The sequence below is a fragment of the Heteronotia binoei genome, chromosome 6 (genome assembly GCF_032191835.1).
Source record: "Heteronotia binoei isolate CCM8104 ecotype False Entrance Well chromosome 6, APGP_CSIRO_Hbin_v1, whole genome shotgun sequence".
Taxonomy (NCBI): Eukaryota; Metazoa; Chordata; class Lepidosauria; order Squamata; family Gekkonidae; genus Heteronotia; species Heteronotia binoei.
Window position 1 is genome coordinate 55,373,813 of NC_083228.1, and position 26,689 is coordinate 55,400,501.

The following is a 26,689-nucleotide window of genomic DNA, read 5'->3' on the forward strand; positions in this document are numbered from 1 at the left end:
ATTTTGAAATTAATTTTTCATTGTCTTCAAGCAGAACTTTTTCCATTTCTGTTTGCTGTTTTCTTATTTCTTCAGTTTTAATGTCATTCTCCAGCAAGCTTTTTAGTTGTTGCATTTGAAACCAATCATATTTATTATTCAGCTCTTCAGCAGTTTTCAATTCTATTTTGCCACTTTGTATTTTTAATAGTTGATTATATGACAACCACTTTTCTTCATTCGTCTCAGCTGCTATTTTTATCACTTCTGCTGGCACTATCCATAACGGTTTTCTCTCATCCCCATACTTCTTATATTTCATCCAAGTATTTAGCAAATTATTTCTTATATAATGGTGAGAGAAAAAACCATCCATCTTTTTTCCCCCATAGTACATATAAGCGTGCCAGCCAAATTTATTTCCATGACCTGCCAACACTAAAAGTTTTTTGTTTAACAGCGTCACCCATTCTTTTATCCACACTAGACAAACTGCTTCATGATATAATTTTAAATCTGGTAATTGGAATCCTCCTCTCTATTTCATCCATGTATTTAGCAAGCTGTTTCTTATATATTGGTGAGAGAAAAGCCCGTCTATCTTTTTCCCCCCCATAATACATATAAGCGTGCCAGCCAAATTTATTTCCATGACCTTCCAACGCTAAGAATTTTTTGTTTAACAACATTATCCATTTTTTATCCATACTAAGCAAACTGCTTCATGATATAATTTTAAGTCTGGTAATTGAAATCTGCCTCTCTTTTTTGCATCTGTTAAAATTTTCATTTTAATTCTTGGTTTCTTCCCCGCCCACACAAACTCTGAAATTTTTCTTTGCCATCTATTTAATTGTTTACTGTCTTTCACAATCGGAATAGTTTGAAACAAATACATTATTCTTGGTAGAATATTCATTTTAATTGTGGCTATTCTACCCAACAGTGACAAATTAAGTTTATTCCACTTTAACATATCTTCATCCATTTTACGCCATAGCTTCTCATAATTATTTTTGAACAAATCAATATTCTTCATTGTTATCTCCACACCCAAATATTTTACTTTGGACGTAACTTCACAGCCCGTTATCTTCTGCAGTACCTTTGATTTGCTTACTTGCATATTTTTACATAGAAGTATTGATTTTTCTTTATTAATACAAAGTCCCGCCAACTCCCCATATTCTTGTATTTTGGCTAACAACAAAGGTGTAACTTGTATGGGGTTTTCATTTATTAACATTATATCATCTGCAAATGCTCTGTATTTGTAAGTAAATCCTTTTACTTTTAATCCTTCTATTTCTTTATCTTTTTGAATTTGCATCAGTAATATTTCAAGAGTCATTATAAACAACAGTGGGGAAAGTGGACAACCTTGTCTTGTACCTTTACTAATTATCATGTCTTCTGTAAGATCAGCATTTATACATAGCCTTGCACATTGTTCAGTATATATTGCTTTTATCATTCTTATAAAACTTTCTCCCAGCTCCATTTTCTCCATTACTGCAAACATAAAATCCCAATTTAAATTGTCAAATGCTTCAATTTCTATTTTTTCAATTGGATCGTTCAAAACTTTTTGCATATTTTCTGCTAAGGGTGCTATTTTTATCTTTTGTAAGTACTCATCCATCTTTTCTTTCCTTATTTTAACACCTTTAAATAACTTGGCATAATACTTAAAGAATTCTCTTTTTATTCCTTCTTGATCTACCACCTCTCTTCCATCCACCACAATTTTATTAATAATTTTACTTTCTCTCTTTTTCTTCAGTTGCCAGGCCAAACATTTTCCGGGTTTGTTTGTTCCCTCGAAAGATTTCTGCTGCAATCTTTTCAGATTCCATTCCAGTTCTTTATTTAACAAATGTCTCATTTGCATTTGTAATATTGTAATCTCCCTTATAATTGTCTTTTTCCTTTGTCTCAGTTCCCCTTCTTTTTTCTTTATTTCATTTTGAATGTCCAACATCTGTTTTTCTTTTGCCCTCTTATCTTTGTTATTCAATGTAATCAATATTCCTCTCATTACTGCTTTATAAGCATCCCAGACCGTCTGAAATTCTATATCCTCTTTATCGTTTATTTCGAAGAAAGCTTTAGTTTCATTTTCTAGAGATGTCACTATTTCTTTATTCTGTAGTAAATCTTCATTCAATCTCCATCATCTCAACTTTTTAGGCAAAAAGGGACTATGAGGAGCATATTGCAAAAAACATAAAGACCAACAATAAAACTTTCTTCAAATATATTAGAAGTAGGAAACCAGCCAGGGAGGCAGTGGGGCCCTTGGATGACCATGGGGTAAAAGGATTACTGAAGGAGGATAGGGAAATGGCTGAGGAGCTAAATGAATGTTTTGCCTCCGTCTTCACTGTGGAAGATGAGAACTTTTTGCCCGCCCCAGAACCACTAATTTTGGAAGGGGTGTTGAAAGACCTGAGTCAGATTGAGGTGACAAAAGAGGAGGTCCTACAACTGATAGACAAATTAAAAACTAATAAGTCACCGGGTCCGGATGGCATACATCCGAGAGTTCTGAAAGAACTCAAAGTTGAACTTGTGGATCTTCTAACAAAAATCTGTAATCTTTCATTGAAATCTGCCTCCGTTCCTGAGGACTGGAAGGTAGCAAATGTCACCCCCATCTTTAAAAAAGGTTCCAGAGGAGACCCGGGAAATTACAGGCCAGTCAGTCTGACTTCAATACCGGGAAAGTTGGTAGAAACCATTATCAAGGACAGAATGAGTAGGCACATTGATGAACACGGGTTATTGAGGAAGACTCAGCATGGGTTCTGCAAGGGAAGATCTTGCCTCACTAACCTGTTACATTTCTTTGAGGGGGTGAACAAACATGTGGACAAATAGATGTTTACCTTGACTTCCAGAAAGCTTTTGATAAAGTTCCTCATCAAAGGCTCCTTAGAAAGCTTGAGAGTCATGAAGTAAAAGGACAGGTCCTCTTGTGGATCAAAAACTGGCTGAGTAATAGGAAGCAGAGAGTGAGTATAAATGGGCAGTCTTTGCAGTGGAGGACGGTAAGCAGTGGGGTGCCGCAGGGCTCGGTACTGGGTCCCATGCTCTTTAACTTGTTCATAAATGATTTAGAGTTGGGAGTGAGCAGTGAAGTGGCCAAGTTTGCGGATGACACTAAATTGTTCAGGGTGGTGAGAACCAGAGAGGATTGTGAGGAACTCCAAAGGGATCTTTTGAGGCTGGGTGAGTGGGCGTCAACGTGGCAGATGCGGTTCAATGTGGCCAAATGCAAAGTAATGCACATTGGGGCCAAGAATCCCAGCTACAAATACAAGTTGATGGGGTGTGAACTGGCAGAGACTGACCAAGAGAGAGATCTTGGGGTCGTGGTAGATAACTCACTGAAAATGTCAAGACAGTGTGCGTTTGCAATAAAAAAGGCCAACGCCATGCTGGGAATTATTAGGAAGGGAATTGAAAACAAATCAGCCAGTATCATAATGCCCCTGTATAAATCGATGGTGCGGTCTCATTTGGAGTACTGTGTGCAGTTCTGGTCGCCGCACCTCAAAAAGGATATTATAGCATTGGATAAAGTCCAGAGAAGGGCAACTAGAATGATTAAAGGGCTGGAGCACTTTCCCTATGAAGAAAGGTTGAAACGCTTGGGACTCTTTAGCTTGGAGAAACGTCGACTGCGGGGTGACATGACAGAGGTTTACAAGATAATGCATGGGATGGAGAAAGTAGAGAAAGAAGTACTTTTCTCCCTTTCTCACAATACAAGAACTCGTGGGCATTCGATGAAATTGCTGAGCAGACAGGTTAAAACGGATAAAAGGAAGTACTTCTTCACCCAAAGGGTGATTAACATGTGGAATTCACTGCCACAGGAGGTGGTGGTGGCCACAAGTATAGCCACCTTCAAGAGGGGTTTAGATAAAAATATGGAGCACAGGTCCATCAGTGGCTATTAGCCACAGTGTATGTGTGTATATAAAATTTTTTGCCACTGTGTGACACAGAGTGTTGGACTTGATGGGCCGTTGGCCTGATCCAACATGGCTTCTCTTATGTTCTTATGTTCTTAGGCAGTTTTGTAATCCACATTATTGGGTTATGGTCAGCCCCCATTTTAGGTGAAATCTCTATTTTCTTTGTTATAAGGCCTAAGTCTTTAGTGCCCCACTACATGTCAATTCTGGAAAAAGTTTTATGTCTTGCTGAAAAAAAGGTATAGTCCTGCACTTTAGGATTAAATTTCCTCCATATATCTTCCAAATTTTCTTGTTTGACCAATTCAAAAAAAGACTTTGGCAATTTTCCTTCCTTATTATTCCCCCCCCCCCCCAAGACCTATCCAGTGTTTTCTTAATTGTTCCATTGAAGTCTCCCATTATCAAAACTTGATCATAAGTCAGTTCATCAAATCGTTGTATAATGTCTTTTAAAAAAGCATCCGTTGCACCATTTGGTGCATACAGTCCCAACAACAACTTTTTTTTGCATTTAATATTATTTCTACCGCTACAAATCTTCCATCTTTATCTTTAAACACTAATTTCGGCTCCAATTCTTGTTTAATATAGAAAATCACTCCCCTTTTCTGCTGTTCAGCCAATGAATAAAATTCTAGTCCCAGTTGTTTATTCCATAAAAATTTGTAATCCTTTTGTTTGATATGCACTTCTTGTAAACAAACAATATTACAATTTTGCTTTTTAATCCAATGAAATTTTTGTGGTGAATTTAGTCCATTTTCATTCCAAAATAATAATTTGTAATCCATCATGGTGCAAATTCTTCTAGCAATGGTCCTCCTAGCAATGGTCGCCGATGTTTTTCTATGATATTATAATCCTAGAGTAGGCTAGCTGCTTCAATGATTTCCCTTTTCCATCCGACACTTCCTGCTTTTCTTGCCACCAAATACCATTTTCACTGGTAAAAACCGCATGTAGACAAAACAATAAATTCCTTTCCACTTTTTAACACTGTCCTTTAAATTTACAAAGTTCATATTTTGCCCCTTCTCCCCTTCTTCTTCCAAGCTTTCTGAATCTCTATTTCTCACCTTCTGATTTTATTTTGTTTAACTTTAAATAGTCCCGGAATGAAGATAGTCATCAGTACCTTTTTCTGCAGTTATCCAGATCCAACACCGGTCTTGTATAGCTTTAGATGTTTAGCAGTCTCAAGGAAGGTTAGGATCCTGTTGAGCTTATGTCAAATAAATGACTCTGGGAACTTCTGCAGATGATGAATATGCAACTCGTCTCCGGAGAACCGTCTAAGCCTCAGAGCTCCCCCCGGGATGTCAGTGTATGTGCAGGTGTCAGACCACTGCTGACAGCAAAGGATCTAATTGACAGCAGATGATCTGGCTGACAGAGGCATTTGGCAGACTGCCATATTGCATCAGCCAGAGTGATGTGACAATGACTCAGCACTAAACCTGATTGGTCACTTACCTAGAGGACATGTATAAATGTACAGTAGTACTCTGCTACATGTGGGAGGGTGGATGGTGAATTGTATGTGGAGCACTTTGCTAGTCTGTATTATAGTTGTAAATAAATGTATATACCTAGTCTAATCACAGCTGTGTACAAGACTGGATTCCTTTGCGTCTTCAGAACCCTCTCTCACTAAACGCGGAAGACCAACACGGGACTCCCTTTTAGCCAAGGTAAATCTCCTCAGAGTTTCCTGTGCATATCTTGGACTGATCTCTGACTGAGAAAAGTAGGCAGTAGGCATTAAATTGCCCTCCACTACCCCGAACAGAAGCCTCAGCCTGCTACACTTCTGAGAAGCAATTCAGCTCGGCATTTTCCAACCCCGGAAGTACCAAAAAAACCCCAAACTCATTTTCTATAACCATTGCTTCATCAATTGATCCATTAGATCAGGGGTGTCAAACATGCAGTTTGGGGGCAGAGTGAGGCCCCCGAGCAACTGGCTGTAATCTTCTTCCTTCTCCCTATATCTTGCTTCCTTCTGCATAACAGCTTGCTTTGCAAGGCTTCCTCAATTGCATAGGAACTACAGATTTTTTATTCCATTTTTTAAACCTATATTTTTTCCATTGGCTGAGGCTCCTCCCTTTGGGAGGAAGGGGAGAGGAATAGCTTGCTTTGCCAGGCTCTCTCAGTTGCACAGCAGAGCCAAGCCTCTCTTCCCTCTATTGGCTTAGGCACCTCCCCCTCAGTCGCCTGGGGAAGGAAGGAAAGAGACAGAGCTTCCTTTGCCCAGTTCCCTGGTTCCCATGGGAGAAATACAAAGAAAGCATCTTTAAGACCAATGAGTGCTAACATTTTAAGCATGTTTTAAGTTTTTTAAAAATATATGTTTGTTTGTGTTCTTTATAAAATTTATATCTCTGCTACCTAATCTTAAATAGGTACATACATGGCCTGGCCCAACATAGCTTGGCCCAACCCAACATGGCCTCATTTATGTCAGATCTGGCCCTCATAGCATATGAGTTCGACGCCCCTGCATTAGATATTTCAGTAAAGTTGCTTACGGAGTTTCCAGGCACCAAAGCATCAATTTTTTTTTAGCAAAACTACTTTGCCATTTCCTATAAATAAATGTATTTAAAAGTTTTTAACCAATAACCAAATTGATACGCTTTTAATAGTACTGGCAACAAAGTTTTGTCTGGTTGACTACTGAGGAAGACAGGTTGTCAAAACAGGTTTTGAGGTTTTTTATATCTTATAACTGTCAATAGTAGAATTGTGTGTTATGATTATTTTACTTTACTAATTAAAATGCTTTTAAAATACCGATAGAATGATAACAGATGGGCATCTTAAGCCGCCCTGGGGACAGGAGGCAGGCGGAACAAAAAAGTGCATCCACACGTGCACATCTGCTTCCTGTCGCAACCGCAGCCTGCCTGGGACTAGATCAAAGCCACCTTGGAAAGGGAGCTTGGAGGTGCTTCCCGGCTGTCTGGACGTCTGGGAAGTGCCTGGGGAATGGCCGGGAGGTGCATGAGTGTCCAGAAGTTCCTCTGGGGCGCATGCACCAATCCCTATTCTGGGCACACGTGCCGTCTGGAGGCTTCCGGTCTGATCCTTTTCCTGCCAGCTCTCTTTGGGATGGCTTCATGCCACCCCAAGCCAGCTGTATGTAATCACCCATAGTATTTGATACCTCATCATATTAATTCATTTTAAAAGGTGCAAAATCTTCCCTCAAATGGTTATTTATTAGTTGTTTAAAATGATGGTAGTTCTGCAATAGAGAGCCCTGTGGTGCAGAGTGGTAAAGCTGCAGTACTGCAGTCTAAGCCCTCTGCTCATGACCTGAGTTCAATCCCAGTGAAAGCTGGTTCAAGTAGCTGGCTCCAGGTTGACTCAGCCTTCCATTCTTCTGAGGTCGGTAAAATGAGTACCCAGCTTGCTGGGGGGGATGTGTAGATGACTGGGGAAGGCAATGGCAAACCACCCCATAAAAAGTCTGCCGTGAAAACATTGTGAAAGCAATGTCACCCCAGAATTGAAAACAACTGGTTCTTGCACAGGGGACTACCTTTACCAGTTAATATGTGAATCTATAAGCCTTCTTTTATAAATAAATAAATAAAGATTTTGGGTTGTCAGCTTCTGGGTGGTGGCTAGAGATCTCCTGGGATTACCACTGATCTCCAAGCAACAGAAATCAGTTTGGAAGGTGGACTTACATAGTACCTCATTGAAGTCCCTCTCCTCTCCCAAATCCCACTCTCCTCAGGTTCCATCCCAAAATCTCCAGGTATTTTTCAACCCAAAGCTGGCCACCCCAGTCCACATATTGGTATATTTATGAGCACAATTAGAGAACCTCAAGGAGGAGGATTATACCTGCCCTTTACTCAGAGTCTTGGAGCAGTTTACCTGCCCTTTATTCGGAGTCTTGGAGCAGTTTACAATCTCCTTCCCTTCCTTTCCCCATAACAGATACCCTGTGAGGTAAGTTGGTATGAGAGAGTTCTGAAAGAACTGCTTTTGAGAGAACAGCTCTGAGGGAACATAGAGAACTGTGACTGAAACAAGGTTAGCTGGCTGTATGTGTCAAACCTGGTTTCCCAGATTAGAGTCTGCTACTCTTAACCACTACACCAAACTGAGGAACGTTAATTATGTTTTAATGCTGAATTAAGAACAGCCCCACCCCTAGTGGTAAAGTGATGAGCTTGCAACATAATGAAAGGAAATTTGTGCTGTGAAAGAAGGTCCTGGTGAGCTGTTTATAGCTATAGATTAGACTGAAAAATTGAGAATTTACTGTAGGGAACTTCCTATCTCAGTAGGACATAATGATTTAACTGGTCTCTTCCAGCTCTTATTTCACTGTTTCTATTAAAATTGGTTTTAAACAGCGTTCACCTGGCAGTCAGTGTTACTTTATGTAAGTTTGTAAAAGGCCAGTGTATCTCTGCTTATATTTAACATAGGTAATACACTTTAAAGCATCTTTCAGAAACCTGTTGTTTTGTCTCCTGTGAGCAGTTCAGATTTTTCAAACCAATATGCTCCACATATAATGGAGCAGTTTCCCTTCTTTTTCTTGGGCATAGCCTGTTAGGGTTCTCTGGAGAGCTAGTGAAAATTGAACAGTCCAGGAGTATCTGCCCTGTTGGAGAGAAAAGGAAATGAGAATTTCTACACTATCAGATTTCTCTCAAGAAAGGTCAGTTTGACAGAAACTGGATTAATAGCATCATCTCCAAAACAACAGGGAATCAGTCTTCCTTTTTTCCCCTCCATACTACTTATTTGGGTCTTTTGCATGATCCCTTTGTCCTGGCTTTTAAAGATCACTTATGAAACAGAATGATTGAAAATGTCTTTTGATTTCCAGTAACCTCAGTTTTGTAGTAATATTGCAGCTTGTCTAGAGAGCTACGGGGTGGATCCTGTGGATATTCTGCTGACAAAATAGATCTTTTCCTGGTTTTCCCCCTCCCCCAGCAGTCCTCTGTGGTCCTCAAAAGGCTTTGTCAGGGGACTTGGGCTGCAGTGAGGAGGAGAATTGGGAGATATCAATCCCTGATTCATAAATAGACTGGCCTACTGGGGCATTCTGTTCACAGACATCATGCTTATCTGGGCTTGTTACACCATGATGAACAGGATCCTGGTGGTCCTGGCTGCCTGTGAAAGAAGGGCAGGGAATAGATGGAAGAAATGGCAGTTGCCCTCTCTTCCACTGTGTCTGAAGATCTAAAATTGTCTGAAGAGCTAAAATTGTCTGCACAGCAGCCAAGAAGGTCAGAGCGCCTGCTCCGGCTGCAACGCCACTGAGGATGTTCTCCGCAGCTGAGAACGAAACGTCTGGAAGAAAAACTTTCTCCAGTAGAACACGGCACTTCAGCCCGAAAGATTCTACAAACCCTAATGTCTGTCTAGTGTTTGAAATAAGAGATGGTTATGACTGGTAACTGGACGCTGCCTTCCAGTTTCATGCCAGCTTGCTGAGAGGATTTAGGGAAGCTAGAAGCATTTTCAGTCAAGGTGGTGGCAATGGCAAGTGGCAGGGGAAAGTAAGGAAGGAATGTAATTTCCCCTCCTGAGCCCCATACTTATAAGTATATGCAAATACATATTCGGATCGGTGGTGATGGCAGGTGCTTAAGGGTCCTTCACGTCTAAGATAGGAATGGAAGAAAGCTTAGTTTGGCTTTTGATTTAGAGGCGTATTGTGGGGCTTGCATAAGATTTTCCAGTTTGCTACAGGCAGCCATGCTACTACCTGTTTCTGAGAATCTCTCATTGTGAATTAATGAAAGAGTATGTCTTGTGTGCTGTTACAACTGATTTGGATGAAAATTAGAGAAAGGCAACTGAAAACTGGGATTGGGGGTAAAAAAGTAGAACGTCATGAAGATTTGATTCTGATTTGGTTCTATGGTGGATCTATTATTGCCAGGTCTGACTCAGGAAATAACTAGGGACTTTGGGGGTGGAGCCAGGAGCAAGGTTGTGACAAGCACAATTGAACTCTGAAAGGAGTTCTGGCCATCACATTTTAAGAATTGCATTCCTTTTTAATGCCTTTCTTTCATTGGAAATAAGGAAGGATGGGTGCACCTTCTTTAGGGGGGCTCATGGAATTGTACCTCCGGTCCATTTTTTTTAAACTTTGGGGGGGGGGGGTGTTTAGGAAAGGCAGCAGATGCTATGCTGAAAATTTGGTGCCTGTACCTCAAAAAACAGCCCCCCAGAGCCCCAGATATCCACAGATCAATTCTCCATTATACCCTATGGGGACCAGTCTCCATAAGGTATAATGGAATGTCCATTCAACCCTCGCCCCTGCTTTTTGATAATCTTGAAGTGGAGGGAGGGCCTCCAAACCAGGGGATTCCCCTACCCCCAACTGGGAATTGGCAATCCTAGGAAAAAGCACACTATGGGATACAGAGAGATATGGTGCAAAATGGTGGAGATAATTATTTGAAATGAGGGAAAGGGACATTTCCCTTCCTCTCACCCCAGACTTTTCTGTGTTTGTCCTCTCCAAAAGCTGCTTTTCAGGAACAACAAATTAGATATCTGGTATATATGTTTATGCATAACATGTTGTCACCCTGAGTCATAGTGTCTGTGACTTGTGTGGGGCAGGGAAGAGGACAAAGCATGTGTAAAGGAAGCAAAAGGGGTTACCAGAGAACAGGTTAAAATAAAACACTGCGTTAAAATTATACTTCAAATGCTTTTCTGTGGATAAAGTAGCTGTGCAGCTCATTCAATAACAATGTTGAATGATATAAGTACAGCCTGTTCTAAAACATATCCTGTTCTAAAAGATGGATATAATTACTTAGCTGTGTTAATTGTGGTAACTGGACAAGTGTATCTAATGTTTAAATCGCTTTTTAACAGGAGAGTTAGATCATTGTTACACTGGCATGCATGCAAACTCCCAGCAGATTACAGTTGATGATTTACTACAAATGCACACTAAGCCCTTGTATTCATAATGTGTAGCACCGGAGGTGTGAAATACAGTTTAGTAAAGGAGAGAATGCAGGATTAAATGGGAAAATGTGCTAAATGGTCTGGCAACAGCTCAGCAATTTAAATGATTGGTGTTTTAAACAAAGTTAAGCTCCAACTTAAAGTATGCTCCCAGATTTCTGAAATACAAGCTAGAAAGATTATCATAAGAGTGCTTTGTAATGTCAGGAACAGAACTGTGATCCAGTTCAGATGTCACATTATCTTATTCCAAAACCATGGAGTGATAGACTGCACTTTTAAAGCGGCTTAGATGTGCTGTACCAACAACTAATAGACTATGAAGGGTTAATTCTTCACAGTTTTACCTCAGTAATTTTCAACCTCTGATTTCACCTGACCTTTCCCTTTGATGTTAAATAAAACCTTTTGTTATTTTTGAATTTTAAAAGCCTCTCAGGTGCCATTTTCAAGGGCAATTCTATCCCTTACCTCAGGTTCCTGGGCTGAGCAAATAGCCAAAATATATCTTACTGTCAGGGTGGGAGAGACAAAGTCTCTTCAGGGAGAAGGAAACATGTTACCAGGGCTGCTCAATCAGTGAAGGGATAGAAAAACAGAGGGAAAATTTTGCCTCTGAGGGAGGGAAGTGAACAGAGTACATCATACATGGGTTTGGAAGAAGGAATATCATACATGTTTATACCTCTTGCCTTGTCACCTCGAGACTAGACTACTGTAATGCCCTGTACATGGGGCTGCCCTTGTGCCGAACTCGGAAGTTGCAGCTAGTGCAGAATGCAGCGGCCAGGCTGCTACTGGGACTACGTCGGTGGGAACATGTGTGGCCTGGGCTGAAGGAACTGCACTGGCTTCCAATTATATTCCGAGTTCGCTACAAGGTGCTGGTCATTACCTTTAAAGCCCTATATGGCCGAGGACCTGCCTACCTTAGGGACCGCCTCTCTCCACACGTTCCCCAGAGAGCACTAAGATCTAGCTCCCAAAGCCTTTTAAGGATCCCTGGACCAAAGGAGGCCAAATTGAAAGTAACGAGGGAGCAGGCCTTCTCCATAATGGCCCCCCACTGGTGGAATCAACTACCGGAGGAAGTGCGAGCCCTGCGGGACTTTAATCAGTTCCGCAGGGCTTGCAAAACCACCCTCTTTCTGCAAGCTTATAGGGAACCCTGAAAACGACATCCAGCCATCAGAACACATCTAGTGAATAGCACCTTAATTTACTGTAGTTTTAAATTCTTATGTAACTGTTTTTAAAATGTATTTATTAATTGTAATTTAAAATTGTTTTATGTAAAATCATGGTGCATACCATGTCCTGTTAGCCGCCCTGAGTCTGCTTCGGCGGGGAGGGCGGGATACAAATAAAATTTATTATTATTATTATTATTATTATTATGCTTCCTTTAATCTCTGTGAATTTACTTTCCCTATTCTTGTCCACATACAACTCTGAAACATGATTAATGGTAGCTAGAAAGTGAAGTGGGTAGGTATGTGTGAGCTCAGAAATTCCTCTGATAGGTCAGCATGACATATGAACTGGATTGTTAATACATGCTGGGTGCATGTGCATAAATACATGGTTAATTCCTACCCTCCATCTTCCCTCAGCAACTCTGCAAAACGCTATTGGACTATCATTAACAAAAGTCATGCAGCCCAAGGGGAGGGGGAAGCAAGTGAAATCACTTTACCTTTATGTCCGCTGAAGTTGTTGGTGGTGGGGATGTTAGTGGGTAAAGGGAGGGATTTGTGTGCATCTTTTTTCAGGTGTAACAAGGAAAATATTATTATTATTATTAATAAATCGCCTCATCCTGGCCAATGCCGGGATGCATTGCTTCCTATTTTGTGCATCAATAGTGCATTCTTTCCTATTTTGTTCTAAAGGCCTATTTTTTTCTGTTTGAAGTGAACTGGAATCTCATAGATGCTAATTTATAATATATTTTTCAGGATCATCTGCATATCTAGAATCTATAGATATAAGCTTGTTTATTTTATTTAGAAAAAAAAGTCAAACCAAACCAAACAATATATCCAGCATTAAAACCCAGCATAGGATAAAAACATAGACTATAAAAAAAGACTACTGAAATTTAAAATAAAAGTGTCTAGTCTAAAATAGTATTAAAAGATCAAACCCTTAATTAAAAGCTCGTGTGAATAGAAGTAGGTGCCAATGGAACCCCAAGGGAAGAGCATTCCATAAGCAAGGTGCCCTACTGAAAAAGCCCTTCCTGGTTGCCAGCTGTATAATCTCTCAGTGCAGGAGCACAGAGAGCAGGGCTTGTGAGGCAAATCCTAACTGGTAGACAGACAATATTGAAGAAGGACTCTGAATTGTACCTGAAACTTCATGAAAGCTGCATGGTAACTTGTATCTCTGAATCTTCTAAAGACATTTAGGGGACTGTATTAGCTTGTCCTATGAAGTGTATGTATGCAAGATCAAAAGCATTCATTTTGCATTCAAGATCAAGAACATTCATTTTATGTGCCAGAGCAAATAAATGGTAGGATCTTAGAATAACTAAACTGTAGACCAGAATTTGTAGTAGCAATATTGATCCATAGAAAAGATCCAAAAACAGTTATTGCATAATCCCTGTTTATTAGAACCAACCAAAACATCACAAAATAGTGCAAGCAACTAGATCAAGAATCTTTCAAATAAAAAGTGTGATCCACTACTGAATACTCGAGGGAAAGGTGCTATTGGTCATTCTTTAAGCTAAAAAGATTAACACAGATAAAGCAAAATGATTATTGTTAAGAGTCCTGTGTCACTAAAACAGCATATTTGAAGAAGAAATTCAAGCCTGAGTTTTGTGCCAGTTTCTGAAGTGAGAAGTGCTCTTTTCAGATAAGATTTTAAGTGTCACGTTTGAAGGAATGGTGTCTTGCAACCCTTCCCTGTTTCTTCAGGTTGGTCCCAGGGAGGTGAGAAAATCTCAGGGCCATCCCAAGTGATAATACTCAATGATACTTCCACTTTCCCTTGCTTCCTGGAGTTACCAAAAACAAATTGGATAACAATGGCTGCCACTAGCAAGCAACTCTGAGAATATTTGCAGCCAGTGAAACCAGTGATATTTGAATGCTGCTCTCCAAAGTAGAATTCAGCAATTTCTTTGCACTTAAAACTCCTTCTGTATTATCAAAAAAGCAAGTTCATGACATGCACAATCCACATTTCAGCATTGCAATAAATATCCAGAAAATTGTATTTTGTATAGGAAAATGTGAAACAGCCCTTATTTTGTACTACAGTCAGGTCTGTCACCCAGAGCTAGTGGTAATTTACAAGGAAAACAAGTTCCCATAGGAGGACCATCTGAAAGGGTATGTGAAACCCTGGCTTATGAAAAGAAGCTACTGCATCCAGCAATTCCAAAATGGTGCATGTGATCCTGTTGTCTCACAGCCTCTGTGTAGCTACTGTGCATCAGATGCTTATTTCCCAGTAGACCTGTTTAGGATTGCTCCCAATTGACTCCCAATAGCAGTTAATGAATCTCCCTGGGTGATAGTGAGTACTGACAGCAGTTCTTTTTAAGAATCAGTGTTTAGATGTCTCAGTCTTTTTGTTCTGTTTTGTTTTTAGAACATCTCTAAAATTGGAAAGCATTGAAGAATCTAAGTACTTACATAACTTTACAGAAACCTCAAGCAGTGAACTCAACTTTAGTTGTGAAATATTGACGAATTATCTACATTTTGTCATTTTTCCATTAACTTCTGCCATGTAGAACCAGATACTTTTACATTGCAAATGTTAATAATCTACTGTGTGCCTTGGATGACTAGCATGTAGAAATAAATGAGATAAACTATCAGGTTAAAATGTGGGTAGTCTGCTTCAATACATGCTGAATTTCTGACACACTGAAATTTCTTTAGGTTTGTTTCATCAAAGGTAATATTCAGTAATAGATTATCCCATCACAAAAGTCTTCATTTTGTACGCAGGATAAGAATTAGCTTTCAGCTGGGTTTAAGCAAGTGTGATTTCACATATGCAGCACATTTCTCTTAATATCAGAGTGCCAGCAAAAAGTAGTATGGATTGTGGCTGCTTTGTGGTGGTTCTGTTACTAATGTGCTAGTGTATATTTGCTTATGTGTGTGTGTGTGGGGGGGGAGCCATACAGAGTCACAAAACTCTCCAAAACATCAGTATAACTATATGAAGCCATCCTAATTGTCATCTCTAGTACACGCTCCCTTAATGAGCAGAGTTGATTGCTTAAACTTTACTAGGCACAAAACTGGAGACCTTTAAATAGCACATATAGGAAGGAAAGGAAAAAATTGGATCTGGATCAGCACTGAACAAGGTAGTGGGGTAATCTGTCTTCTGAGTCCTTTCCCCATTTTTTTTTCCATGCTGGGTCAAATAACACCTCCAAAGTCCTGTTTGCATCTGCTAAAGAACATGAGAAGAAGGGAGAGCATCAGATGTTTCCCTTATAGTGTAGTTGTTCAGAGGAGTAAGGTGGGTGTTCTGGTCATGGATCAGCAGTGTTATGCCTGGTTGTTGTACCACAGGCTATGAAATTTCTTTTTTTTTTTTAATCGCAATAAACCTTTCCTTTGTTCTGCTTCTGAAAAACCATATACGTTTAAATGCAATTCTGAAATTTAATTTTAATGTTCTCAGTTCTCCAAACTTCAATTGTACGGCATTTGAACATGCCAGTAGAAAAAACAAAATGTGTTCAGTGTATAAACTGCATGGATATGTTTAATTTTCAAATACTGATGAAGAGAACATGTTAACTGAAACACTTATGAATATCATTATACCAAATATCTTACTAATTGAGTTTTCTGTAAGATTATGACTGCTATTCTAAATATAAGATAGGAAGAGCTGTGACTATATCTCCTTTTACATTTTTATTAATAGCAGTAATTGGTGCTGGAGTACCCAGTGTTGGCCTACTCAAAGGCAACAAACATCAACCATGTCACCCCACAATACTGTTTTGTTCTAGAGACATATTTTAGTGCATTTTATTATTCCCTGGTTTTTCCCCTTCTCTCCTTCCTTGGTGCCAACCAGAGGTTCAACCAGTCTCTCTCAGCTCTGGTTACCTCTTGTAAAAGATAAGTTGCAAGCAAAATCCTTACATATGACATTCATTCCGACTGTTGTAAAGTATGACTGGATTTTTAATTGGAAACTTCTGGCGGCAGTGGCGACAGATCTGCCTTGAGGTTCTATAATTGAAATATTCTCACTTTGCCTTGTTTCGTGTTCAAGTTTCTGTGCTCCAAACCAAATCAAAAATATCTGGAGTTCTGTTCGAAGGCTAGGCCAAAAGTTTTAATGAAACCTAAGTCTGAAGATTTAGTTTTTAAATATTTTGAGAAATCTAAGGGATTTGGTGAGTATTTGAGATGAAGGAATATCAGCAGAGTTTGTTTTCACAGACTAAGCCAAATATGAAAAATAAAAGCTCCAAGGAAAGATAATCATTTCAAAAAAACAAAGAGGGTCAAGTACCAGTAGCACAGAACAAACAGAAAAGGTTAAACACACATTTAATTCTTTTATCAGGTAAAGCATACATCTGTGTTCTATTTTTCCACAATAAACCCCATTGATCTTTTATTAAAAGAGAATTAACAAAGCCTTCATCTCAGTTTCCAGCCAGCTGCTTAAAAGAGGAGTCTTAACATTACATAAACAAAATAACCCTGAATTATCAACAGCAGTGCATTAAGGCAGAGGCAGGCTGGCCATGAGAAAAGGCAAGGCAGTCTAAAAGTTTATTAAATTCAGCCTTTGCCTTGAAAGGCAACACCGATGGAATCCCAGCAGTGAAGTACTACAGCAGGGCCCTTGCTCCCTGATTTTATTACATAAACAGAGATAGGCATTATCTTCCCCAAGAGAGTGCTTTGCACGTAAATTCAGCCACTCAGTTTTCAAAAACTGTGTTTAGATTGTACTGGCAGAGAGCACATTCCCTACTCTCACACACATTAAACATTCCAAAACGTTTTTGGTGAGAGTTCTCCTGTACCAAAATGTAGATCTGCAATACTGTAAAACTCACTCTCTCTCTCTCTCTGTAGAGAGAGAAAGAGAGGGTTCTTTTGGTGTATTTTCATTGGTGAGATTTTGAAAGTCTCAATAATAAAATACTGATAACTTTTGATCTTGGAAAGCATGAGCTAAATTCCCCCCACCCTTGGCATCATCTTGTATATGCACTGATTTGTACATTTGTATACCAATGTTTCTGGGTATAGTGACTACCTTTTTATTAGGACCAATAAAAATATAAAATACAGAGTAGGAGCTTTTGAGTTCTCTTGAGTTTTGAGCTTTTTTGAGAACTCTTCATCAAGCTGACATAAAATGCAAAATGCCAGTGATGGGGAAAGAATGATGCCTGGGGCATGGTGGAAGAACCTCAAAGTTTGCAGTGCTTTCCTACAATGGGGACTGGCAGGTAATGCAGCACATATTTTAAGCTCCTGGTGCACAAGCTTTTGGCTTAGTGCAGGTGGTGTCCTGCCTAGCTGTTGGCCATGTGTGGCTCACCTGCCACCTTGCATAGCCATGGGTGGTGACTGGCAGCAGGGTGCTGAGGGCTGCTCCTCCTTGCTGAGCATCGGGACTGCATGCTGGGCCCAACCTTCTCCCTGCTTTGAGGTTGCCCACTGGGTCCAGGCTGTGGCAATCAGATCCTATGCCAACTGCCACCACATCCAGCCTCCTCCTCGGCTACCTGAGGCCTCTGCCTTGCTGAGCACTCTCAGCATCTCTTTCCGTTCCCCATGACTGCTAGCTGGGCTGTGCAGAGAGGAGTGGGCTGGGCTCATGGCAGGCAGGCATCCTTCTGTTGTGCCCTACCAGAAAGAACATGTTGTTTTTCTTGCCTTCTCATCCCCCCACCCCAACTGGGATGGGCAGCACCATTTTGCCTAGCTCTAACTCAAGAGTGCCTGAGTTGTGAGCCATACATGGTGGGGAGGTTGGTTGGTTGTGCTTCCTCTGGGAAACACTGGATATAAAATAGGGAGGGAGGGAGGGGGGCCTAAGCAGCAACCCTCAGGGAGAGAGCTGCGATAGAACATTGTTGGCCTGAAAGCCTCCTGGTTGTGGAAGGTTTACTTCCAAGTCATTTCAGTCTTGGAAGACAGAAGGTCTATTATTGTGTGGCTTGGGGAGGGGTTAAGTAATTTTAAAACATTTTCTGATGTATGTTTTCATTTGTTAGCCCCTGTGGTGCCCCTGCAGGGGCTGAAAGGCAGGGTCTGAATTTTGTAAATCAAAATAAATTCTCAGCCAGAGAGGTTGGAGGGAGGGCCAGGAAGACATCCCTCCCAAGCATGATCACAGGGGAGGAATCCTTCATGCCAAGTGGCTGCCCAAATACCTGTCTTTTGGCCAGTGCTCCCCACCCCCACCCCCAATTTGCAGTTTCCCAGAGGGGTGTTTACATTATTTTATTTAATTGTTATTTTATATAATTATGAGTTATAGTTAATCATTTAGTGGAATTAAATAAAATCAGTACATTCAATAAACTATGCAGTAGTGCAGGAAAAACAGAATGCTCCAGTTTCCATCTCAATAACATGTTTCTTCTGTTCCATTATTTCCTGAAACCAAGCACATTTTGCTCACATGTGGGGGAAAATGTAGCCATATTCAAACTATTTTGCAAACTTTTGAAAAAAATACAGACATGTTCAAGGCATAGTTAAAATGGGATAAGAATTCACACTGTGATAATCAGTCCCTCTTTCAAACCACGTTCAGTTCTCTGAGAGGCAAAAAAATTGAGTGCTTCCAGCCTAAATTTGAGCTTTGATAATAAAAAATAATTACACCCAGGTTTGTCATTTCTGTAATGAGAACTGCACTGATTTGAGAAGTAAATGACGTGGCCATGTATTTAACTACATCACCACCTAGACTAGTCAAAGTCATATCCCCAGTGGCTGCATTCTATAAAAAGTAGAAAACACTGAGGGAGAGGATCACAGAATTACACATCCATTTCTACCAAAATAAAAATAACTGGGCTCTATCAGACATTATGGGTCACCAATGACTAATGGTTTATCACATGGTTTATTATAAGAAAACAAATTTACGTGACAGTCATAGGGTTACTCACAGCTTTAATGTTAATCGCTCACAAAGTAGAATTTTTGCTCACAACATTCTACAGCTTAGAGGGAACATGGAAGAAGCAAGCAAACAAAAAGCTCCTGTGGCGTTTTTCCCTTTGAAAATATTAAAAACTAACAACAGACAATGTTATTTTAATGTTCATTGTGCCTTTATGCTTGTTCCAGTTTGGTAAATCAGGAAGAACTAGTGCTTAAACTAGATTAGTTTGGCATACAAAATCTTAAAAATGGGTTGGGTGCAATTTGTAAAAAGGATACATATTCTTCACCTGTGCAATGTGGCTGAATTATATTGCTTAAGATTTTCTATTACTAGCGCAGTCTTTGCTCTGGAGCAAAAAAATGAGGTACCCCCCCCCACAAGGATGCTGATTGTTTCTTTTTTTTCCCCGTAGGGCCAATATAGACCTTCTGATTTGTTGTGTCCAGAAACATATGTCTGGGTACCCATTGAGCAGTGCCTGCCTTCTCTTGAGCATTCAAAATACTGTCGCTTCAATCTGGATCTCAAAGCAGGTGGGTGTATAACTTTCATCATGAACATTTATCTTTAGATATACTGTCTAATACTCTATGTGCAAATCTCAATTCTGTACCAGGGCTCAGATGTTTTTATTTATAACTGCCTTTGCATTTCTATTCATAAGAACATTTTGAGTCCTTTCTCACTATCAGAATTACCCTGGCATTGTTTACTATTATGTTCCCTATAATGTCTAAAGATCATTTCTTTTTCACATCATGTATTTACATTATGATTAGTAAAGAACCCCCCCCCCCAAAAAAGGTCTCTTATTTATAGGATGTATATAGGCATTTTACCACGTCAAACAAAATGGAATTTGGTTGTGGGGATAAATCTTACTGAATTTAACTGAATGCAAATTTGTCATTCCCCCTCAAATGAACCTAAGATGTGTAACAGTCACTTTCAATTCTATAAATTGCTTTTAAATTGGTACTTATCACCTCACAAAGTTCATTTGATGAATAAACCTTTCAATTTGAAATGTTTGAAGCAATGTAATCAAAAAGGGACTAATTTCCATAATTGGTGGGATTGTAATGTTACTCAAACTTTTTGAAAAGAAGTTCATAAGATGATTTGTGGACCTGTGGATTTTTCTCTTCCATATTCTCTGGAATTTCTCCTGCTAGATTTTTGGGCAGACTTATAGCTTCCAAAACAGTAGAACATTTTTATTTCAGCATTAGTGGCTGCAGCTAGATTGGCTGTTGTGTAAAAAAACGGAAGTCTTCCTTGGGTCCCACACTTTACAACTGGCAAGTAAATTTGTGGGAGCAATTTATTATGGGGAAGATTATGAATAATCCTTTTTTCTCAGATTCTCCCTGGGTATGGGGACATTTTGATTACGAGGAAACTTGGTAACCAGTTATACAATATCTCACGGACAAGAGAGTTATCCCTTTTGATCAGTATAATGGTGTAGAGTAGAAATTTTAAATGTTGGAGTAGTGTAAAAATTACTGGATTATCTAATTTTAGATGGATTGTTTTTGGATGAAACTGATTTTAATCTGAATGGTATTTTTATGTTATGATAGATACTTTTTAATTTAAAACAAAAATATTTAAAATAATTGATTTACAGTAATTTCAGTTCCTATTTCTAACCACTGTGATTTATAAAGTCAGTATAGATTGTTGTTGATACACCATAGTGGAAGAATGATGCAAGTCTCCATGCATGCCAACACACCTCGTATTCTGTGCCAACTGGTCCTTCTCCCCATGCACAGCTGGTTGTGCAGAGATTATGTTCCCATATAATTTATCCATCAAATTGGGTCTGTATGATCAGGCATTCATTTGGACAGTCAGTTTGCATGAGAGGTTGTCTGGGAAGTAGCTCATGCTGTTACTCTGCTATGGTATTTCAGGGTCTTCTCCAGGGAATGTATTATCTGAGGCACAACTTCATAGTGTCATTCAGGACATTACAAGTGCAGATCCTTTTGCTTGTAGTGGCTGTGAAAAGCTCTAGTCATACTATAATTAGTGTGGCAGAAATGGGAGTGAGGCCTTTCTGGGCATGTTGTGTGCCAGTGACAGAGGAAACTAAGTGTTAACATAGTTGGAGAACAGATGAAGGTAGTAACTTTCTCTTTAATGCAGTGCTTTTTTTCTAAATTATTTTGATTTTTCAGTGGTTTGTCATGTAAACATGGAGGTGCCAATTTAGCCGTGAAGACTATCTCCAGGCAAAACCCCCCAACAACATTAAATTTTGTGTGTCTGCCTCAAGTGAACTTGTCAAGGAGCCGTTTGTTGAAAATAGCCTTGAGTGGTGTAATAAGTACCCATAATAGCAGGGATAGAACTAGGAGCAGGCGGAGAAGACTGGGAAGGTTTGGGAAGAGCAGGTCAACATTGACCTAAAGAGAACATGAAATGTATTGTATCATTTTGAAATAATAAAATATGAAAGTTTGTGTCTGGGTCAATGTATTCAGCATTGACAAAATGCAGTCTGAATTCAGACTTGTATCCTGTGGCTTAAGGAAATTAAAACATAGTTCCATGCTGAACAGCAGAAGGCCTGCTGTGAGCTACAGTCATTTGAGGTTTGTGTAGCTGCTGGTTTTTAGGAAGCAGTGCTCCATTCCAGGGCCAGTTTCCTGCAAAACACCTCCTTACAGTTGTCAGTAAAATAAGTCCCTTAATTAAAATACAGTGAATATAAACATCAGGTCAGACAGACAATGTGTGTTCTGTTTCAGATGAAATGTTTTTCCGTAACAAGGCCTGTAGGTATCACACTGTAACAGTTCATTCAGCCAGTAAAGACTTCATTGCTCATAAAGTATTAATATGCTTGAAGAGCGGAGATGATCATTTGTATTTTTCTGTTATCTGTGGCTGTGAAGAATCACTAGAAGAGAAGAATTCAAAATGTATTTTCCAGAACAAAAAAAATTCAGAAACAATCATTTTCACAACTTAATGGCAGAAGTGTTTGTGCGCACTTGCTTCAAATCTATTGTATTTGTTGGTTATCTTAAGAACATAAGAGAAGCCATGTTGGATCAGGCCAGTGGCCCATCCAGTCAACACTCTGTGTCACACAGTGGCCCAAAATGTATATATATATACATATAGATACACACTGATGGACCTCTGCTCCATATTTTTATCTAACCCCCTCTTGAAGCTGGCTATGCTTGTAGCCTCTACCACCTCCTGTGGCAGTGAATTCCACATGTTAATCACCCTTTGGGTGAAGAACTTCCTCCTTTTATCCCTTCTAACCCGACTGCTCAGCAATTTCATCGAATGCCGACGAGTTCTTGTATTGTGAGAAAGGGAGAAAAGTACTTCTTTCTCTACCTTCTCCATCCCATGCATAATCTTGTAAACCTCTATCATGTCACCCTGCAGTCGACGTTTCTCCAAGCTAAAGAGCCCCAAGCGTTTTAACCTTTCTTCATAGGGAAAGTGTTCCAAACCTTTAATCATTCTAGTTGCCCTTTTCTGGACTTCTTCCAAGATCTTCCCTTACAGAACCCATGCTGAGTCTTCCTCAATAACTCATGTTCATCAATGCGCCTACTCATTCTCTCCTTGATAATGGTTTCTACCAACTTTCCCGGTATTGAAGTCAGACTGACTGGCCTGTAGTTTCCCAGATCTCCTCTGGAACCCTTTTTAAAGATGGGGGTGACATTTGCTACCTTCCAGTCCTTAGGAACGGAGGCAGATTTCAATAAAAGAGTAATATTTTTGTCAGAAGATCCACAAGTTCAACTTTGAGTTCTTTCAGAACTTTTGGATGTATGCCATCCGGACCTGGTGACTTATTAGTTTTTAATTCGTCTATCAGTTGTCACCTCAATCTGACTCAGGTCTTTCAACACCCCTTCCAATATAAGTGGTTCTGGAGCAGGCAAACACTTCTCATCTTCCACAGTGAAGACGGAGGAAAAAAATGCATTCAGCTTCTCAGCCATTTCCCTATCCTCCTTCAGTAATCCTTTGACCCCTTGGTCATCCAAGGGCCCCACTGCCTCCCTGGCTGGTTTCCTGCTTCTAATATATTTGAAGAAATTTTTATTGTTGGTCTTTATGTTTTTTGCAATATGCTCCTCATAGTCCCTTTTTGCCTGCCTGATCACAGTCTTGCATTTGATTTGCCACAGCCTGCGTTCCCTTTTATTAATCTCACTTGGACTAGCTTTCCACCGCTTAAAGGAGTCCTTCTTACCTTTTACAGCTTCCATTACTTTGTTTGTTAACTATGCAGGCCTTCTCTTATACCTGTTTATGCTTTTCCTAACTTGTGGTATATATTTTATCTGAGTTTCTAGGATTGTAGTTTTAAATAGCCTCCAAACTTTCCCAAGGGTTTTGACTATATTTACCTTTTCTTTCAGTTTTCTCTTCACATGCCTCCTCATCTCAGAGAATTTACCCCTTTTAAAGTTAAACATGGTTGTGTTGGTCTTTTGGGGCAACTCCCTATTTATACAAATGGTGAAATCAATAACGTTATGGTCACTGCTCCCAAGCGGTGCGATCACTTTTACATCTCTCACCAAGTCTTGGGCATTACTTAGGACCAAATCCAGGATCACCCCACCCCTGGTAGGTTCAGAGACCATCTGCTCCATAGCACAGTCATTGAGAACATCTAGAAACTCAATCTCTTTCTGTCGACCAGAACACATATTGACCCAATCAATCTGCGGGTAGTTAAAATCACCTATGACAACACAGTTTTTACGTCTAGCCACTATCTTTAAGCCTTCCATCATATTAAAGTCGTCCTCTATCTTTTAATTTGGTGGGCGATAATAAACTCCCATAGTTAAATTTCCTTTTGGGCCCTCTATTTCAACCCAAAGCATTTCTAGAAGTTCTTCTAACAAGTTAATATGGTTTCCTTTTTCTCTTGAATACTTCATGTTTTTAGGATTCTCTAGTTCAGTGGCTCCCAACCTTTTTGGCACCAGAGACCAGTTTTGTGGAAGACAGTTTTTCCATGGACCATTTGGGGGGCCCACTGCTGGGGGTTTTGCCACCCCAGGCTGCCCCCCTTGTCTATGCCCCATCTCTGTCCCCTATGGGGGTTTTTAAATGGGTGGATGGTGGCAGAAGGCCAATCTGCCTACCCCTCCCATTTAAAGTAGTGCTGCCCCTTCCACCGGCCTGGGACCTTGGCTGACGAAAGAGGCGGTGTGGCAGCTTTGGATCAAGGCTGCGCTGCCTCTTTTGTCTGCCTGAGTCCTAGGTGGGCAGAAGGGGCAGCAGGGCTGCTCTGCCTCACTCCTCAGCCCAGTTGCTAACAGGCCAGGGTCCAGGACCAGTCCGTGGCCCGGTGGTTGGGACCACCTGCTCTAGGTCATCACTTCAAAAATTGTGTCTTTATTGTGGTTCATGAACATCCTACAATGTTTCAGTGAGAGGTTAAACTGGATGTACACACAAAAAAAGCAGCTGATTTAGGAGCATTAGCAACAAAAGTTCCATAGGGCCTGCAAAACTGCCCTCTTCCAGCTAGCTTTTTAAGACAGAACTCTTGATAAGATCAATAACACCGAGCCATCTTACACATAATTTGATTGTATTATAATGCCATACTGTTTTATTGGTTTTACTGTTTAAAGTATTAATTATATTATATATTGTTTTATTTGTATCATGGTAACATGGCTTCTCTTATGTCAACATGGCTTCTCTTATGTTCTTATTATAGCCACCTTCAAGAGGGGTTTAGATAAAAATATGGAGCACAGGTCCATCAGTGGCTATTAGCCACAGTGTGTGTGTATATATAAAATTTTTTGCCACTGTGTGACACAGAGTGTTGGACTGGATGGGCCGTTGGCCTGATCCAACATGGCTTCTCTTATGTTCTTATGTTTTACCATGTCTTGTTAGCCGCCCTGAGCCTGCCTAGGCGGGGAGGGCGTGGTATAAATAAAAAGTTTACTTATTTATTTAAAAGAACCAGAAAAGGATGGATAAAGTTCTTTAGTTTGTAGACAAAACCCTGGCAGCTATCATCTGTGGTTCTCTGGATATTGGTTACTTAGAATGAGAACTGAGGAGAGCTGAGCTAAATGTAAACATTGCCATGCTCAGTCTATAGCATTTTTCTTTAAAATCTGTAATATTTTATCTCTTTTATAAATAGAACCCTTATTTAGGTAACCATTGAGTATGCCAACCATTTAGTTTCAGCCCTATTGATTTTTGTGTGTGCTTAGTAGCACTGAGGACTGAAACTTCCACTCTTGAATGCACTGCTTGCTTACCAGTGGAATCGTAATCCATTTACATAGAGGTATGCCCTCTTGAATAAAATTGGAACTATTTCTGAGCAGACCTGATTGGAATTCCTGCATTTATCATATTCAGATACTGAATGCTGCTTGAAATGTTGGAATCCTGACACTGTCTGTTGTAAAAACATAGTGTGTCGATGCCCAGTGTAACTGGGCATAACATTAGTATTGTGCTGTTTAAGTGAAAACAAATGTATTGAAGTGTTCAGTGCCAGCATTACATGTACCTGATGTTGAGACTCTCTGTGCAGTTAGGATAATTCTCACCACAGAAACACTATACAGCTTAAGACTCTTTCCATGAAGAATACTTTTCATGCATAAATATTTTTAGAATAACGATATTTCAGACTTTTGAATGTCATGTTGTGACACCATCCTTCCTTTACCAGTTTTTAAAGACCCAAGTATGTAGGAGCTGATTCCTACCATAGCTAAAACACAACTAAGTTTTATCTTATCTTTTATTTTAAATACCTATATCCTGCCTTACTTCAAGATTTCAAGGTGCCTAATCTGTTTTCTGCTAGTAATAGTAGCTTGCCTAGGCCGAGAAACAGCAGTCCCTCCAATCTATATGTCTTAATTCCCAGCTGTGCCCCCTTTGTATGGATACTTATTTCTGCAAATAGGGGGCACATGGAGAGTAACTTTTCTGCACACTTGGGACACTCCCCAGGTTTTCAAAAACCCCTGAAAACTTAAGAATATACATTGGAAGTTTTAAATTCCCCCCAGAATACTGCTCAGACACTGCAGCTTACCAGTTTGGCTCTTGACTTCCCCAAGCCAGCAAGACCAGGAAGAATGAGGCTGCAGCTTCCCATGCCAGCAGAACTTCAAGGGTCCCCACTTGTCACTCTTAATTCTTACTAAGGAGAAAGTTATACCTTTCTTGCTTTTGGTTTGGTGAGTAAGAGCAAAAACATTTCATACATGAAAAAAGCCTTTAACCATACTTTCAGTATACCCAGTGATTGCACAGTGAGAGTGGTGGAAAGATGGGAAATGGATTCATAAATTCATGTCTTCCTTTATCTACTGAGTTGTAATAGTTCTCAGGCAACTGAGAAAATACTATATTGCTTTTACTTCTTCTGTGAGGAACAGGCCCTAGAACAAGTTTCCAAAATGTTGTGCTGCATCCCCAGGCATTTAGGGGCACAAAATATGAGGTACCTTCTTGAACCTTTACTTGAATATAAAATGTTGAATGAGGAGGGAGGCATAACAATGTCAAAGACCTGTGACAGCCTCTAGAAAAAACCTTTTACA

General features: G+C 39.9%; 1 protein-coding gene across 7 annotated transcripts in view; it reads left to right on the forward strand.

The window, feature by feature from the left end:
- The window catches only part of ATE1 (arginyltransferase 1), a 105,466-nt gene that overhangs the window by 61,490 nt on the left and 17,287 nt on the right, over positions 1-26,689 (forward strand). For all 7 annotated transcript variants that reach the window (XM_060241504.1, XM_060241507.1, XM_060241508.1 and 4 more), the window contains one exon: positions 19,501-19,621. In XM_060241504.1, the coding sequence (XP_060097487.1) occupies positions 19,501-19,621 (121 nt within the window). The remainder of the gene's footprint in view (positions 1-19,500; positions 19,622-26,689) is intronic.